At 52.4% G+C, this 18935-nt stretch overlaps 1 protein-coding gene across 1 annotated transcript; it reads left to right on the forward strand.

The window, feature by feature from the left end:
* Positions 1-1240: 1240 nt before the first annotated feature.
* FEZF2 (FEZ family zinc finger 2) lies at positions 1241-4787 on the forward strand. The gene is made up of 4 exons (XM_044452022.1): positions 1241-2185; positions 2995-3129; positions 3265-3397; positions 4516-4787. The coding sequence occupies exons 1-4, from the start codon at positions 1241-1243 to the stop codon at positions 4785-4787; spliced, it is 1485 nt and encodes a 494-aa protein (XP_044307957.1).
* The last annotated feature ends 14148 nt before the right edge of the window (positions 4788-18935 follow it).

Raw genomic sequence — 18935 nt, forward strand, 5'->3', positions numbered from 1 at the left:
CTGATCGTCCATAAATTGTCACTTGATCTTCCCGGCTCGCTTTTGCAAGGGATCTGATTGAGGACGCGTTGCCTAAATTGGAACATGGGGGCGGGAGGGGGCAGAAAAGGATCATCCTGGAAATTGTTCCTATTCTCTTTCTGTGACCCCCCCCCCTTTTTTGGTTGTTGTTAAAATAAATACAACTCCGCTCTCTGCTTTTCGGTGGCTTTTCTAAGTACACGCTTTGCTTTACACCCAACTTGTGAATCTCACTTCCCTTCCTAATTTGCCACATGCAAAATTTGCAAGTTGCTCCTTCCACCCCACCCCCGCGCCCCTCCGCACACCCCCCTCTCCATCCCTTCTTCCCCTCGGAAAGGCCAGCACAGAAGAGAATCACCGGCGTGCCTCAGATTGGAAGGGGGGGGTCCTTTCCTTTCACCCCCTCCCTTCCCATTCCTCCAAACCTGAGCTGAATGTTTGGCTGGGAAGAGAACCCCCCCCCCCCGCCCCGACACACAGCCACCCTCCACGGTGGCCAAAATCCCATGTCATTCGGCTTGAAGTGACTTCATGCGATGTCAGCTTCAAATGCAAGAGACAGCGGTCTGACGCTCGGCAAAATGTTTGTTATCAAAATCTGACACTGTGGCCGCACTGCGGAGCTTGGATGCGTCTCCGCGGCGTTGAGCAAAGGTAATTCATCCCAGGCCAGGCTTGTGCCCCCCGCCTCCCTCCCCCCCCGCCACCCCGGGGGTAGCACCGTGGGACCCGAGCGAAAGGGATCGGACGAGGCGGCGGCGTGGCGAGCCCTCCCCCGCCTTCCCGCCGCCTTCTCAAATCCAGGCCCATTCCACGAGGTCTCGGGAGTTTGCCTGCTACTTTCTCCCCCCCCCCCCCCCCGTTTCTTGCCTTGTGCTTAATGAGCAGCAATCTGGTCTCCCCGCGCGCAGTTGTTCTGTGTTCATTTGAATGTAAATGGGGGAGGAGATGCCGGGGTTGGCGGTGGGGGGAAGAGGGAGCGAGAGGGAGAGGGAGAGGGGGGTGCTTATTAATTTGATTTGTCTCTTGGCTTTTCTGGAATACTGAGCTTGGAAGATCAGGCAGAGAAACGGACTTGACTCTCGGGTTCTCCCCCACCCTTCCAAATTTCATTATTCTCGTTCTTCTTATTTTTTATGGGCGAGATCCGGCTGCTCATCTCAAGTTTGGGTGTCCTTTTCTTTCCTCCCCGCCCTTCCCGTTCGGCGGCGCAGAGATGGCCTCCTCGGCTTCCCTGGAGACGGTCATGCCTCCTGCCTGTGTCCGGACCGGGGCGGCCAACCCGGCCAAGACGCTGGCCTTCTCCATCGAGCGGATCATGGCCAAGAGCTCGGAGCCGCCGCCGCCGCCGGCCCAGCCGCACCACGCCAAGCCCGCCGCAGCCTTCGAGGCGCGGCGCAGCGAGTCGCCCGGCAAGAAGCTGCTCAGCCTCTGCGCGCCCATCCCGTGCGTGATCCCCATCCAGCCCCTGGCCGGCTACGAGGTGCCCGCCTCGAAGGCGCTGCTCAGCTACTCGGAGCTGTGGAAGAGCAGCCTGCGGAGCTGCGGCGCGTCCCTGGGCGCGGGCGGCGGCGGCTCCTCGACGGCGGGCGGCTTCTGCAAGGCCAGCTGCGGCGTGTGCTGCAAGGGGGAGCTCCACCACCAGCACCAGCACCAGCACCAGCAGCACCCGCCGCTCGGCCAGGCCGCCCTGCCCGCCACCGGCCGCGGCGTGATCAAGCCGCAGGCCATCAACCAGGCCCTGGCCATGCCGGCCAACGGATCCAGCCTCTACTATTTCAACTACCTGGACGCCTCTTCGTACCACCCGTCGGAGCTCCTCCACGGACAGCTCTTCAGCTCCAGCCTCCTCCACTCCCCAAGCCCGGCGGCCGCCGCCGCCGCCGCCGCCGCCGCCCTCTCGGCTCACCAGAAGCTCTTCCTGCTGGAAAATGCCAAGCTGGCCGCCCTGACCCCGCCGGAGAAGTTCCCCAACGCCCAGTATCCGCACAAGGAGCGCCTCCCAGGGCAGCTGGACCAGGTGATGAAGGAGAACTCGGCCCTGGCCGGCGAGAGGCACGGCGCCAAAGCCCACCACGGCAAGCTCGGCGGCGGCGGCGGCGGCGGCGGCGCCTCGGCCGACGGCAAGCCCAAGAACTTCACCTGCGAAGTGTGCGGCAAGGTACGCGGGGCGGGGGGGGGGGGCGCGTGGCCCCGGGCAGGGCCGGGCTCTGCCCCAGCGTCTTCCGGGTCTCGGGGGAGGGAGCGGAATTCCTGCCGGGGTTCCCCACCGAGAAAAGCCCCACGTGCTTTACCAGTCATCCAAGGGAGGGGGGGGTCACCCGCACAGTTGCACACGCTTCCCACTCTTCGCCGTTCGAATTGGTAGACGCTGTTGTTGTTGTTGTTGTTGTTGTTGTTGTTGTTATTATTATTATTATTATTATTATTATTATTATTCGCTGCTACTATTAGCAGGACAAAGATGCTTGTCCAAGTGACAAGCGTCGAGTCCATCGCTGCGCCTCCGGGCGACCTACCCCCGTCCCGTCCGGCAGAATCGCGGCGCAGCACCTTCCGCGGCGAGCCTCTTCTTCCTCGGCCTGGGTCCCTCCGAGGAAGGCTCTCCTGCAAAGGCCCGCGCGGGTCCCAGCGGCGCGGCGAGCGCTCGGCGAACCGCCAGGCGCCGCCGCCGCCGCCGCCGCACCGCAGGCCAGGCGCCCGCTCCCGTGGCACCGAGGCGCCGCCGGGCCGCAGCCTGCGCAGGCCGCGTCGCGCAGCCCGGTGGCGGCACCTGGGTCCTCCTGGGGGCCCCCTGAAAGCAGCGCTGGGGGAGAAGCTCTGCCCGCCCGACCCCCCCCATCCCCATCCCCATCCCCATCCCCGTGTCCTTGTCTCTGGAAGTGGATCGCGGGTTCCGCGGGGGACGGCGCAGGGGAGCGGGCCGAGCTGCGCGGCCTGAAAAGTTGCCTGCTGTCTGCTTCCTCGTAGGTGTTCAACGCCCATTACAATCTGACCCGACACATGCCCGTCCACACGGGCGCCAGGCCCTTCGTCTGCAAAGTTTGCGGGAAAGGCTTCCGCCAGGCCAGCACACTGTGCAGACACAAAATCATCCACACGCAGGTATGCGGGGCCGGCGTGCGAAGGCGGGAGGCCCCGAGGCTCGGCCGGCTGTGGCCGCGAAGGCGAAGCGGCTGGCGGATGGTGTCCTGCCCTCTCGTTTACCTCTTTCAAATGCCCTCTTCCGCCCCCCAACAGGAAAAACCCCACAAGTGTAACCAATGCGGGAAAGCGTTCAATAGAAGTTCCACGCTCAATACTCACATTAGAATCCATGCGGGCTACAAACCTTTCGTGTGTGAATTCTGTGGCAAAGGATTTCATCAAAAAGGTATTTAGAGAAAACGGGGTCTTTATTTCGAGCTTCCGTCGCAGGAGGGAGAGGAGGGGGAGCGGGGCTTAAGCATGAGGACTAACATTTAGGAGGGACGGGGCTCGTTTTTGCAGAAAAGGAGCTCCCGGTCGCGCCCTTTGTTGCTGGAAGTGCCGCGGATCGACTTATTCAGCTGGAAGTGCCGCTTTCAAAGGAGCGGGGAAGCGGGGCAGGCGGCGAGGGCTTTTCCCACCAGACCGAGGCGCCTGGACAATCGCCGCCCGCAGCCCCTCGCCGGTCCCGAGCGCAGGGACCGTGCGGCGCGCTGGCCTCCCGGGACGGCGCCGCGCCGCTCGCAGCGCCCCGCTTTGCCTTCGGGGGGGGGGGGGCGCTGCCCGGGCTGCGGGAAAGGCCCGCTCCAGCCCGTCCGCGGGCATCGGGGGCGCCTGGAAGGGACCCGCGCTTGCGCTCCTGCGATCCAGCGGGACGAACGCGGCGGCGCCAGGAGGCGTCCCGGCCGGGCCGATGCGCTCGTTGCCTCCGCGGGGCTCCGGGCGCGCTTTCCCGGGCGGATCGGGGCTCTCGGCTGCCCCGAAGGCGACGGAGGGACTGGCCGTTCCGCCGGCCCGCGGGGCGCGCTCCCTGCCCGTGCCCGGGGTCCGAAGCGCCCCGGGCTCTCCTCCTCGGGAAGAGGCTTGGGAGCGAGCGTCTGGGAGCAGCCTGCCCGGATCCGGCGGGAAATTCGCCTGTCCCAGCAGCGCGGCTTCCACTTGGCAGCGGCGTCCCCCTCCTCCCCCCTCCTCCTCCCCCGCCCCCCACTTTTTGGTCCTAATCCAGGGCCTGCCAATTGCTCGGGGTCACGACGCTGACCCAGCCTCTAATTTTTTAATTCGCCGGTTGTATGCGGCTCTGCCTTGACGCAGACTGAGTTTGACAACTCCGTGACTGCCCCTTGCAGGACACTTCCTAATGAAGTCTTGCAACAGGAACGCGTTTTTCCAGCGATAAATATTTATATACACTCTTAAATCTTGGGAGAGAAATGGTGGAGGGGAAGAGAGATTCAGGCGAGCCCTCTTGAAACTAACTCTCCGATCTCCACTTCTCTCTTTCTCTCTCTCCGGTTTTTCCAACAGGGAATTATAAAAACCACAAACTGACCCACAGTGGCGAGAAGCAGTACAAGTGCACCATCTGCAATAAAGCTTTCCACCAGATCTACAATTTGACTTTCCACATGCACACGCACAACGACAAGAAGCCTTTCACGTGCGTCACCTGCGGCAAAGGCTTCTGCAGGAACTTTGACTTAAAGAAACACGTGCGGAAACTTCACGACGCCGCTGCCGCCGCCGCCGCCGCCGCCGCGCCTTCTGCCAAGGAGCTCTCTAGGACCGTGCAAAGCTAGGCAAAATCCACACGCGTGCAAATAAAGTAAAGCAAAATGCAAGGAGAGCGAGCAAAGTCTTTCTGATGCGCTCGAAGCGGGGCGTTCAGAGACTGCCGGAGATTTTGAACTTTTTTCAAGGGGCCTGAGACATCCACAAAACCGACCTCTCCGCCATGCACACACACCGCGCTGATGAGACAATCACTTTTCTTCCTCTTCCTCCTCCTCCTCCTCCTCCTCTTTTTGGGGGCTAGACACAGTTATATAAATATATATATATTGCAAAGAAACTTATTTAAAACTCCCTTGCTGCTACGGATTCAACTACGGGCATAGTTGCGGATCTCGAACTGAAAACTCCGAAGGGCCTCCGAGGCGGCGGCCGATCCTACTTTAGATAGGACTGTACATAGGACTGTAAAATTACATTTTAATGTACGGCCGAATAATTAAGGAATATATCAACCACGAGGCAATAAAAAGGTCGCTTTAGAGGAGTCTTATTTCCAGCTCCCCCCAAACCTAGCATTTTTTTTTTAATCCCGGTTCCAAATTAGTTATTGCAAAGGTTTGGGGGAGGGGAAATCAGGGTTTTAATGGCATGGGTAGGACCCCCCCCCCCCGAACCACTTCCGCGAAAGCCCGCTGAAGTGGACGGCGTTTTCCCCGTTCAGTTTCAGGGGAGGGTTTCCCAAAGCGGTCGGGTCCGAGTGTCAAGCTCTCCCGGGGCCCGGAAGCGTGTCAGCTCCGCAAGAGGGGCGCCCATTCGGTTGCACGCAGCACCCAGGCTAATCCGGAGCTGAGGGGGAAAGGCGGAGTTTGGAAGGTGCGGGCCCGCGTGTTCTCGCTTCTGCTGCTGGATTATTCTTAATTGGCTCCCCCCCCCCCCGCTCCCCAGATTTATGTCCGACGAGGAGGGCTCGGCGCCTCTCTTTTAGGCAGCTCGTTCCTGGAGACCCGCTTCTCCGAACGGGATCTGCATCCTCCGAGGCGGGCTGAGGATCTCGTGTAAAGAAACGCAAGGCAAAGGGGATCGGCCCCCCAGGTCTGCCCGAGCCCGGGCGGCGGGCGGCGAGAGAAGGCCGGCAGGACGGCGCGTCCCGCTGCTGCGGGTCAGGAGCGGCGTTCGCGGGGCTGTCGCGGCCGCGCGGGCGGAGGCGCCTCGGTTGCGGGGAAGCGGCTGCCGGCGAGCCGGCTAGCTTTGCAACGTGGAAGAATCCGGGCGATCTGGGCTTGAAAATGCTGTTCAGGCACCCCCCCCCCGCGACGAGCAAGTGAAAACCGGGCGGGCGGGCCGGCCGGCCTCCCCCCCCCCCGCCGTCTGCCACCAAGACCAGTCGCTTCGCAGTTTTGTTTTAATTTTGTCCTCCACCGGGGGATAATTTTGTTCCGATCTCCGGTTCGGAAAGCCCAGCTTCCCACTAATTTGGGAAGGAGGGATGCAGAATCCCGCCCCCCGAATGGTGTTGAGCGCTAAACTGGAAACTAAACTCTGTCTCCTTCAACTGTAATTTATCAGCTTTTGGGGGTCCCTCAATTAAGATCTATTTAAGTCATTTCCTGATTGACTATTTCTCTCTTTGACTTTAGTGTTTATATTATTCTCCTCCTCCTCCTCCTCCTCCTCCCTGAACGCTAATGAAACGATTTAACTGCTTGCTTTCTGAATAATGACCCAAATTAAGAGAGAAAACACAGGCCCTTCAAACCGCATTACATTAATCATGCAGTCATCCACAGCAGGCCCCTGAACGCTTTCTTCATAGCATTTTAAAAATGGAATATGGATAATCAAGAGCTTGGATTACCTAAACGAAGGGGGCTCTGCCTAGTCTACCTCCCTCTCTCCTCACAAAGCCCTCTAATACGGCAATGTCAATTCCGCTCACAATAATATTACAGCGGAGCAAACGAAATTCTCCGGCCGCCCGTGTGCGTGCTGCTCAATCCAAGCTCGCCAATGAAACAGAGCATTAAGCAGGACATTGCAATTGTCTGGGGGCATTTTCATCTGGAGTTCACCTTTCCTCTGGTTAATTGAGTGGTTAAATGCTGATAAGCAAGCAGGTTTAATAAAGGACTGTTCAGACTGAGTAGCGGAAAAGGCCATTTACGTTATGCTTAATATAGATCTTCTCTCTCTTGTTCATTTTTTCCTTGGTCTAGTTTTCATCACAACAATCAACACAGAAAGAAGATAATTAATTATTTTAGAGCATCTTTGTAAAAAAAAATCCCTTTCGCTGTCATTTATCTAGATGAGTCAAAACCGTAAGCTCGTGCTAACAAAAAACAATGAGGGGAAAAACAGAAGGAAATCCAATTGTAAGTCATAAAGTTTCTTAACTAGAGAACCATTCCCACACATGTCAAGATACCCAGTGGAGAATTAACACATGAGGAATTATAAGATATACTCTTAGGCCTTTGATACATCTCATAATGTTTAATACAGGAGGCATTCCCACGAGACTTTATGTCAAGCAACGTGGTTTGTATTTTTTCCCCTACCAACCATATCTTCCATATTCATTCATAATCATTGCTCTGCATTCCCAATATCGGCTCATTCAGAAATAATTTTCATTCCCCTTTAACCTTCTTTCCCTATTTCTTGATAATTAAACCAAAACCCTTCTTCTGACCCAAGGTAACAGCGTGGCAAAGGAGCGCTTCCTGTCAAGCTTTTCTAAAGTGTTTCTGTCCATATTTTTAAAAGGCCTCTTTCGTGTTATAATGCATTACCTACCCTCATGCCATTCATTGGTAAAATCCGGTATAAGCCCTTCTTACAGTAGTCCCAATGAAAGGAATGGGATTTCATAGCTAACTTAAGTCCATCAATTTCAATGGTTTTCCTCTACTCAGGACCTATGTTGGATGTTACATTATGGTCCTTTGCATGCTTTAATGCAACTATGCTACAAATATCCAAACAGACTTCCAAAATAACCAGGTTTAAGGGCTTATTTCTTTACTTTTAAAGCGTTATCAGGCACTTGGCCAAATGAGGCAGCATGCACATACTGACAGTCTAATCCATTACTAGTTTCTCCAACTGGCAGAGGCCTTTTCGAGCTCTTCTTAGCAGAGGTGTAACCTTTAAATGGAGATGCGAGTGGGGATTTCTGAGAGCAAAGCCTGTGCTTTCTCCCCAGCCATGGCCCTTCCCTGGCGCACAGGGCTGCCCTGATGCTGACTCCGTTGCAGCGCTGTCTTCTGGCCGTGCTGGACAGGGCTGTCCTAGAGGCGAGGCGATGACACTGGTAGAGAAAATGAATGGGAATTTCTCCGGATCAGGGATGGGCAGAAAGACTCTGATCTACTGATCGATCTGGGGCGCTTTGCAGTACATTGGCAAGGGCTTCCTAATTCCCAGCTCGTTAACAATAGCCACTTTAAGGCCTAAATCAGACAGTTAGAATCCTCCTCCGTTGGAAATCAGAGGCGCTTCAGTATTCCTGTGTGCTGCTCATCCCTGTATAGGGTTCAGTGAGTAATTGGCTCTGCCCCCCACCCCTGGCAGGGCAGCCAAGGACGGGGCTTCTTGAGGGGGTCTGTAGGTTGCTGAGTCAACTTGATGGCACATAACGACAGCAAGAACATCCAGAACAGCGATGCTGGACCTCAGCGTTTTGGTAAAGAGGGAGAGAACTCTCACAAGTCTTTCGGTTTGCCCTCCCCTACTCTAGGTTTTGCCCTGCTTTCTAGCTACCACTAGAAGACTAGAGAGAGCAGGTTTCTAGAAGACTAGTGAGAGCGGGTTTGTACAGAATCTCTCTCTATTTAATCATGGACAGTGGTAAGTCTGACTGGCCCTTGAAAATCAATTTGACATCCCACAGAATACGGAATTGGCACTGTGGCCACCACAGTTGGCACTACGGAAAAAGGGATTAACTAACAATATTTGTCAGGGACATAAATGTCCACCTAGGATGCTTCCTGTGTAAGCAGCACTGAATCCAGAGGGATCTACTAAAATTGCAGCTTTATTGAACGGTAAGAGGCTTCAGACCTTTCCCAATTCCCTCCCAGTAGCAAACTCAGAAAACATTTACTGGATTTCTTCAAAGTGATCGACAGACATCCCTTGATGCTCGCATGTGCGCACTCAGCCAGGTAAACATGCTCTTCTCAGTCTGAAAGCTACAGATAAACTGGAGATCTTATTCTACAGTGTAATGTGCTTACTGGTTAAATCGCACAGACAGCTAGCTGTCATTCTGTAACCTTCTAATCGGTGCATCTTCTGCACTAAATGCCTCTTTAGCTGCACCAGAGGGATGCCTAGCCCTTTACATGAATGGAATTTTATTTTTGCCTTCAGTTGATTTTTCACTGACCCCATGGGAATGTACGGCTTTCGAGGAAACATTTACTGTTACTACTAAGTAAGATTTATTTAGCTCCAGCAGTGCTAAATAAACAACTCTAGATCCACACAAGCATCTTGAATGGGTTTTAACGTTATTTCGAAGAGCCTCTGCAAAAAAGGCAAGGTGACCACGCCACTGTATGTATCCTAGATTATCCATTATAGCAAGGCGAGGAGAAGGAGACTGAATGCAATGAATAGCCAGGACATACTGTAAAATATATTATTAAGAAATCACAGAGCCCCCCCCACTCACTTTCACTCCCTCTGTATGTTTAAGTGCGTGTGTGTTTCTATATATAGATACATATCACAAAATTATCAGTGGCATTTAAAAATTGGAGCTTGCATCTGCTTTAAGTCTTCAGCAAAGACTAAATGTGTCATCTTCATACTGAGCCTGCACTGAGAAAACGTGCGCTTCTAAAAAGTTTCAGGCTTTGAGGCAGAGGAAGAACGGGGACAGAACCGCGTTTTAGAAAACTCCTCCCCACTGGCGTCTCTGATTCTGCAAAAGAAACGTTCGTTTCATTTCCCCCCTTCAAGGGTTAACAAGGGTGTTTCCTCTACATAACAATATGGATTAAAAAAGAAAGGCATCCCCACCCTCACTTTCGTGAAGCCAGTGGCAAATTTCCCATTGGCTGCAGTGCGTTTTATACCTGAGAAGTTGGCCCACAGTTCAGGAGCCTCTTAGGGCTTCAAGAGGCGCTACTCCAGCATTTTCTGCCTTGTGCAGGTCTGAAAAGGGATTGCCTGTTCTGTATTTTTAACACTAAGTCCTTGTCTCTGTTACACCTGGGAAAGTGATATTTCACATGGGGCTGTAATTGCAGAAACTCAAACTAAATGCAGCCATTTCAATCACAATAGAAGAGATCAGACAACAATGCCTACCCCATCACCCTGAGCAGCTGGAGAGTCTGGAATTTTAACTGTGTATTTTCCAATGCTGGCATGTTATGCTTTCATGATACAGAAGATGTCTCTGGAACCCTTCAGGACTGACAAGCACTTTCAGGAGTGGGATGGTGTGAGTGAGTGTCCTGCAACAGCAGAGGGTTGGACCCGATGGCCTTCATGGCCCCTCCCAGCTCTACTATTCTATGATTCTATGAGCACAAACACTTAAACGTTCCCATAGGCTTCCCATGGTGTTCCACATTATTTCAGACAAAATGTCTTGGGAACCGCATTTCAGCGGTGAGCCTGGCCAGACTCAAGAGCAGGTGGAGGCAAACGAAGGTGGAACCAGAGCCCAGCATGGGTGGGTTTTCCAAGGTGGTCAGAGGTCTGCATGAAGCCAGGATGATGTTCACAAGTGGTCACAGGGCCACAGGTTCTCCGTGAAGCCTTATACCAATCCCAGTCTTGTCCACCTCTCCAGTATCTCAGCTTCTCCTCAATCTGCAGCAGAAGTTGGAGCTTTCTTGTGACATGCCTTTTGTCGCACTGGCTAGACCGAGAGACACTCCATCCTCAGACTGTGGCGCTCTTTGATCATCTTAGAGTCTGATTCCAACATTCTTGCAGCGCCCTTCACTTTAGGGGGAATGTGCATTGCTTCGTGTACTTCAGAATGTGCAGACAGCCAGTCCTGGGATCCTTCTTGCTCAGCCGGTGGAGTGGGGCCTTAGACTTCTGCTTCAAAGCCCTCCCCTGATGGCCCCACTTGTACTAGTGCTTTGAAGTGGACAGCAACAGATCTTAAGCCTTGGCTTCAAGAGATTCAGGTGAATGGAAGTTCTGTTTGCATCAGCAGAGCAACAGAGGGGCCAATGAATTCGAGTACAGTGGGAGAAAAGAGGGGTACTTGCATTTTCCGTGCAAGACAAATTTAGTCCAACTGAGCGAAGACGGTTGTCAGTACAAATTAATCATATGGGAGTAACTATTTCTAATTCTCCCTGACTGTAAGCCACACCCAGTTGTATAGCTCTTCCAACCTAATGAATGGGCTACTGCTTCAAATAACTTTGATCAAAAGCATAGGCTAAAAGACAGGATTCCAACATTCATAGCCTTTCCTGGGCCAGCAGAAGGTCACCAAAAATGTGCAAGCTTTTGAAATGTCCAGCTCTCTTTCAGGGAAGGTGTTACACAAAGCAGTTTTAGGGGAAAAGAGCAACAGCAATAATAACAACCTGTAAAGCCACACGGCCATCTCAAGCTTGCATAACTTGGCGATCTTCTTTCTGGCCCACTGAAAAGTATTACATTAATATGGTGCCAGCGTGGCGTGGCGGCTGGGGCATCGGGCTGTGACCCGAGAGACCCGGGCTCAAGTCTCCAGCCTGCCATGAAGCTCAGTGGGTGTTCTGGGTCAGGTGTGATCCCACAGCCTATACTCCTTCACAGGGCTGCTGTTAGAAGGGGGACGTGTAAGTCACTTGGCGGTTCTTACAAGCGTAAACAGGGTAAAACGTAAACGTAGCAGTATAGATGAATGGAGATTTTGGAATCAGTTGAGAAGAGATGTAGCCCTAACCATCTTACTGCGTGTGAAAGCAAGGCTGCGCAAAGGCGGGTGGCTCCAGCATGCACGGATGCCTGTGAGCGGACGCGTGCGCTGCAGGAGAGTCGAGGATGCACGGTGCCTGGGAGGTGGGAAGGGAGAAGGACCCGCGGCAGGGCTCAGGCCCCTCCCTTTGTCTCCGGACAGTGATCGTGACAGTTCCTGGAATGCCGCAATGTACCGCTGCATTTGAAATATGGCGTACGAGGCAAGCCATAGGGAACGGGCCGTGTTTGCTTGGAACGCCTGCCATCATCTGGTTGGATGCCACTGGCAACGGAACAGTGTACAGGAAGGGGGAAGGGGGGGCCTGTGGCTGCGCGGAGCTTGCAAGGCCACCGCTGCCAGAATCCCGCATCACTGGCCCCCGGTCAGCCTGGGCTGAAGGAGCCCAGCACCACTCCCCAGTTTGGTGGGCCCCAGTTTGTCCAGCCGGGTGCTCAATGGACCTCGGTCTGTTTCCACGAAGCACTTCTGATGCTTTCCCATTCTTTCTCCAGTAATACAATAGTATTGTGGTGCTCATTATTGTTATGATGGCAACAAACCCCCTCACACTCCAACCCTTCTTGCACCACCAGAGAAACTCATGATTGTGCAGAAGAAACAGTCACGATTTCTGTGAGCTGTTCAGGGCACAGCCCTAGATCATCCATCGCTTATTTTTCAGAATTTAACTGACTGTGACTTAAAAAAAAAAAGGATCTCACAGGTCCGAAAAGCATTGAGCTTAGATATAGCCTCACTGTTGGAGTTTCTCAGGCCTTGTTTTTCTTTTTGCATTCCTAAAGACTTAGGATATCAACCGCCTTGGGAATAACAGAAGACTGGGCACGGATTGGGTCCAAGGCGATCCGCGCGGGCAAGGCCTTCCTGGGATCCAGGAGAGCTGCTATCGGAAAAGGGAGGCTGCGCCGGGCTAACTGGGCCACTGACCGCTTTCTTTTCCCTCTATACAATTAGCAAACTCATTATCCAAGTGTGACAACCAAACAAGCACCACCCATGCGTAAGGAGGAGGTAGCAGCAAGCCTCGGGGACCCCACTATTTGCATAATTAAAAAAATTAAGGGATTTCTCTTCAAACCGTTTGGGCATGTCCGAATATGGGCAGTGGGCACAGGAGGCTGAGTTGCGGGGGGAAGCACTCGGGGGATGTAATGGAGCGCCCTGAAAAGGGGCATTGGCTAGCTGGTTGAAAGCCGGGGCAAGCTCACTTTTCTTGCAGGTCACTCTTGAACGATAACATTTCATCTGTGTAATCTTGCGAGCCGCGGTGAGGGCCCTTCTAAAGCTGCAAAAGTGGGCTAAGAACACCCAGCAGGCAGGCACGATGCAGAGGCGATGTGGGTTTGGATAAGAACTCCTCCCGATGGCTTCTGTGGATATGTCGGTGCCTGCAGCTTGTAATGGGCAAAAGAAATACAAGACAGAGCAGGTATTTAGTTCTAGCCACTGACCATGTACGTATATTTTACGCAGGTCATGGGAGGAGGGAAGTTCCCTTTCCTTTCCGGATAGGAATTTCTGGGCAGGGATGAATTGCATTTTGCACCCTCGAGTCCCTCCCGCGACCGCCTCTCTGCAGCAAAGGTGGGCTCGAACACTGATGCCGCTTCCTATCCTGGGCTACTCTCGATATTAACATGCTAAAATTCAGGGGGAGGGTAATTCTGTCAGACACACACGCACACACACAAAAGGCTCCAATTATCTTTTCCCCCACAAGATGTTTCTTCTGTCCATGACTGCTCACACTTCAGCAATCTTGCCAGCAAGCTTCAAATATTTTTTTTTCCAAAAAAGAAAAAAAAAAGGGAAAAAACCGAGGGGGGAAAAAACCCTTTCCCAAAGCCACAGTCATGAACACAACAGCTTGAACAGGCCTAGTGCCTAAGGGGGGGTTAGAGGTTCCTCTATGTAAAAAATGACACTTACTAACTTGCCAGCATTTGCAGGCGTGCGGATTTTTTATTTTTCATAAAAAAATAAGCATCCCTTTGGGTGCAAACTCCGCTCGCCTGGCGGAGCTTTCCAAGCCTTCCCCCTCCCCTCGCACGCAGCCGAGCAACTGTTCACCTCTCCCGCCGGAGGGGGGCCGGGGCAGGAGGCGGCCCAGGTGCCCGGGCGGGAGGCCGGGAGCCGCGGCGCGGTGCGGGGCTGGGAAGCGGGGCACCTTCCAGGCAGCTGCGTTGCCCTTTTCTTGCACTCCTCTCTCCGAACGTCTGAGCAACCGGTTTGCTGCTAGAAACATGTTAATTGCCAACGGAGCTCATTAAGGCATGCACATGCAAAACACAGCGAGGGAGATTAAATGGACAAAAGCGCAATAATGAACTGTCAACAATCGAGCCCATCTACAAGACCAGGAGCACTCAAGAATGAGGCATTTAGAGGCAACAAAGGATTGTCTGGGACAGGAAGAAAGGACGACCTAGACTTTTGTTGAGTCAACACAATTGATTACAAATGAGAGATTAACAGGATAGCTTCAGAGTTTTTTTGAAGGAGGCAGAAGAGAAAAGTCCAATTAAGTCCACCGAATGTTAACTACATCGCTTTCCACAGCCAGGCCCAGAGAAATTCTCATTAAACCGTCCCTGGCGATCCCCCTTTTTGGAAAGTAATTTGTCTCCCTGATGGAGCAGAGAAAGGGAGAGAAAGAAGCGCGAGTTCTTGGCACAATGAGCTTAGAAGACACACTGCAAAGAGCCAAAGGGGGAGTTAATGAGCATCTGACAAGCCGCTTGGATCTAGGCCTGGCAGAACAGTGATGAAAAGATGGAATTGGCCAACAACTATTCTTTAGATCAAACATAAAAAGGCCAATCTGAAACAGGCCTGCTCAAAGCTGGTGGGGAAAAGAAAAGAAAGGCCCCCGCTGCGGGGATGGAGTGGCGCCCTCAACTGCCCCGATCGGGATGGGAAATGCATTGGCATGTTGTCCCCCGCCCCCCTCCATCGCCCAGCCTCCCTCGCATCCTTAAGCTCTGCTCCTCCATCTTGGGCAATCCACCGCAAAGCTTCCAATTAGGGTATGAATGGGGATTTGTGGACGCACTACATTTTGGGCAGAGATAATAAAATTCATACACTGTTGTTTAAAACCTTCCCTAAGTGTCGGGGATTAGGGCGAAGTCTTCCGGAGGGGCAACGTTTCTTTTACCATGGCTGGGTTCCGCTTAAGCCTTGGGGACGGACTGGGAGGTGGTGTTAATCTGGGTTAATCTCAGGCCTAGTAGGGCCAGATTAACAGGCGGGCCCTGTTATTTCAAGAGCTCCGGGACAGTGGGGAGGTCAGCAGGGCTTCACCCAGTGGGCACGGAGCTGCAAGCGCCTTTGCTGCAGGCATGTGGAGGTTTGAAAGGCAGGCGTTAGCGCAGCGCACCGGGGTGACGTGTCTGCAGAAACTCAAGCTCCTGAGCATTTGCCCAACATGTCTGCTTTCCAGTGTTGGAAGCACAGTCCACCTCTGGGTTAGGAAACATTGCTCACTGTAGGAGAAAGGCCCCACGCAAAATTGGTGTAATGGAGACTTCTTCTGTGCATGTGTGTGTTTGCTTCTTTAGTGGGTCAATATAAAATACACACAGCAAGCACCAAATCCTGGCTGCATTTGGTGTGAAGCAGATAGAACTGTGATGCATGGCATTGGTTAAATGCTCGTGATCATGTTATAAAAGCATGGAGTATATACACAACCCGGCAATATGAACAAAGGAGTGTGCGCCCTGCCCTGTCGACATGCATGGGGGGAGCAAGGTTGGGAAACGCACGTACAAGCGTCAGTGCCCACTGGAAAGTGCCCACATTGGTCAGTGGGAGTTCACATTCTCGACTAGCAGAGTGGGTGGTGTCTGGGCAATGTCTGAAGTCTAGGCTGCGGCTCTGCACGCCGAGTGGACCATTTATAAACCACTCTGATCAGTTCGCAGTCTGACGCCCAAGGCCATAACCCATCTTGAGTCAGGAACGTGTAAGAACGCTTAGTCTTTATGCACATCCATAGCTACATGTCGCCACCGTTATAGCATCCCTATATTGAGAGAGCTGTGGCTCTCTGTGACGCCCGAGATGTAGGCAGGGAATTTCACAAGCACCCGCATGATGATTATACCTGGGTGTGCTATCAGGCAAAGTCTGTGGGCTCTTTAAAGTCCCTGCAGAGCAGGCAAGGCCTAAATGCAAGGTAATAGTGATGCTAGTATTACCCCAGTCATCTGAATGGTAACTCTGCCTAAGAAGCTCTTCCAAACATCCTGAAATCTCAGTGATGACTCTCTCATCAAAGCACATAAGGAAAGCTGGTATTTACCACATCAGGGAGACGGTTTATACTCAAGCTTGTCCACTGCAGTGGAAAACACCATCTGTTGCCACCAGGTAAGTATGTGGGGGAGGAGGGTATATTCACACACACACAATCACCGCATGAAACCAACACGGTGGAGTCATTCTATGATGACACCACTATGGGCCAATGAAGATTTCTTCTAACTTAACCCTCCCCTGTCAATGGCTGCTGACTAACTTATGAGACACTGAGATGGAAAACGTAGGAGAAAGCAGCCTTGCTGAGTGGGAATCTGCTCTCCGGAGCAGATGAGGCCTGACTTGAAACCTGGTGACAATCGTTGTGCATTTCCAAAGTGCACTGCAGCACCTAAGGATATATCCAGGAGGCGTGAGCGGAGGGTACGTACTTGGTGGCAGAATACCTGTTTGGTTTGCAGAAGATCCCAAGTTCCAGCCCAACCTTTCCAGATGGGGCTGGAAAAAGGCCCACTTGAAGCCCTGGAGAGCTGCTGCTCTCCAGAAGGACGGGGCTAAATGGACCGACGGTCTGATGCAGCATATGGCAACTTCCCAGATTCCACCGACTCTAGAGAAGAAACTAGAGAGTATTGTTCTGGGAAAAGGAGAGAATTTATACTATCTTTTTTTAGTATAGTCAAGAGGCAAACCACTAGATCAGAGTCCTATCACAGTCTGTAAAGGGGTATAAAAAGATCTGCAGCCATCAGCTGATCTCACCAACCTAGTGGGAAAAATTGGCATGATGTGTCAATTTAGCTTAAGAGAAGAAAACATTCTGTATGATAACCGCCTCACATCTAGAACTCTTTGGTCCACCTCCTATAGTAGCAGAATGCGTATTATGAAGTTAGGAGAGCATGTATAGCTGGAGGAAGTTCGCTCTTTAAGGCCCCTGTGGCTGAAGAGTGCTCACCATTTTTTGGTGACTGCTTCTGGCCCCAGCGTTTATTGATCAAGGCTGGTCCTACTGTTAGGTAGAATGAGGCAGCTGCCCCCGGCAGTGCTTTCCATGCATCGTGAACGGGCAGCAAAGGGTTACCCGTCTAATTTCTTATGTTGTTTTGCATCTGTGTGACGTTCTGCCTTGGGTGATACAATGACTGGGTGTATTATGCCGTTTATTTCGACTTGCAGCTTTCTCTTTCTCTCTCTCTTCCTCTCTCCCTGACCATTTTGTTGCCGTTCCCTTTCTTGTCTGTCTGTACATAATGGGTGGGCAACCTGTGCCCATCCAGATGTCACTGGAGTCCCATCATCCCCCAGCCAGAGATGATGGGTGCTGTAGTCCAGCAACTTCTAGAGGGACACAGGTTTCTCAGCCCAGGCAATTATAAAAACTAGCTACTTCCAAGCATTCCCATACATCAGGGATGGGCCAGGTATGCCCATTGAAATATTTTCGGACTATGGCTCCCATCATCTCTTGCCACTGGCTCTGTCGGGTCTGTCAAGTGTGCTCTCAGTTTCTCAGTCCCCTGGGAAAACAGAGGCTGGAAGCAAGCCACCCTCATTGCAGCTTCCAACCTCCATTTTTTCTTCCATGTAAACGGCCGACCGGCTACTGCCCATTCCAACTGGGAGAACTAAGGAACTGGACTCACAGGCATTGTGCCAGGGAGGACAGAACATGCCTCCGCTCCCTCCTGCTGGGTCTCAGCATTCGCTGGAAGGAATGCAACATGTTCCTGCCTGCAGGGGAGAGACATCCTGCGCGGCCACGCCAGCCCTGCCTCCTCAGTCCGTCCTTCGTAAAGGGAAGCATCTTGCTGGAGTAAGCGAGGACAGGCACTTTAAAGCCAATCCCTGCAGGAGGAAGCCGGTCCAGGACCCTCCACATCATATTTCTCCGAAGCCCCGCGGCCCGCCAGGATGACGCTTTCCGCTTCCTTCCCTGCTCGCAGTACCACTTGCCAAGGCTCTCTGCAGAAATAGAAGCTTTTCCATGTCTATAACCAGCCTCTTCCTTCTGATTCATCCTGCTAACCAACTGGGGATGTCAGGAGCCTGGATTGTGCCACCGCGGAAGGCTTCCAGCACGAGGAGAAAGTGGAGGCTGACTGTAGGCAAAAAAGCACAGTTGTGCCCAACAAATGACTTGGCAATCAAATGTTTGGGGGTGAGGACGGGGGAAGAGGAAATGTCTGGAAATCAGAATAGTGTAGGTCAATGCTGGCTCTTCAGGCGCATTCTAAATGCAGTTCATAGACAACACAGAGGAACCGTGACAGACTTTCCTTCGTTTGGGCACCAAACCAGTTTTGAGAGATTAGGTCTCTCACAGTTTTGCTATTACGGGTATTTTTTTTCCAGGAAAGCACAAAGGCTAGCTGATCTCGTTTCCTTTGGACTGTCATTAAGTGATTATGAATATGCACCACCTCTGAAGCTTTCTGTCTCTCTCTTTAACTGGCATACAGTTTCAGATTGATGTCTAGAAAAGTCACAAGGGAAGGGATTTGACTGTGTGGGCAGGTAGATACAGTTTAAGGAAACCCACCTGCTTTTAGAGGGAAGACGTTATCCACAGTATAAGGCTAGGAAATAAAAATCCTGATGAAGTTTGACAAATGCATATTAAATTGTATGATTCTTTATAATCTCATTATGCAGAATGAAAAACTGAGACAAAATGAAAATTTACGGTTCTGTTTCAGCCCACAAGCCCTGTTGCAGTAAGAACCGGGTGTAGTTGGGTATTGTGAGGTCCAGTTCACAGTGTGGTTTTAGGACAAGTCAGGCTCAGAGGATTTGGAACAAACAGGAATCCAGTTTCTAGAGAAGCAACAGAGCAGAACCAGAGAAACGTTGGGGCTGGACGCCATACAAGCCTGCACATATGTTACTTCAAAAAGCAGTAGATCCTGAATGTGCCAAAGGCCTGGTTTTGGCTTCCTTTATGCTGATTAACCCCACCTCTGTATTAATGGGGGCTGGTTTGTTTCTGCAACCCTAAGTT

This window comes from Varanus komodoensis, unplaced genomic scaffold, assembly GCF_004798865.1.
Source record: "Varanus komodoensis strain SLA01 unplaced genomic scaffold, ASM479886v1 scaffold6_4, whole genome shotgun sequence".
Classification (NCBI taxonomy): domain Eukaryota; kingdom Metazoa; phylum Chordata; class Lepidosauria; order Squamata; family Varanidae; genus Varanus; species Varanus komodoensis.

Excerpts from the sequence above, each read along its gene's own strand:
- FEZF2 (XM_044452022.1), top strand. The coding sequence starts at position 1,241 with ATGGCCTCCTCGGCTTCCCTGGAGACGGTCATGCCTCCTGCCTGTGTC. Across the intron at positions 3,130-3,264 it reads ACAAAATCATCCACACGCAG|GAAAAACCCCACAAGTGTAA; the intron begins GTATGCGGGGCC and ends GCCCCCCAACAG. Across the intron at positions 3,398-4,515 it reads CAAAGGATTTCATCAAAAAG|GGAATTATAAAAACCACAAA; the intron begins GTATTTAGAGAA and ends TTTTTCCAACAG.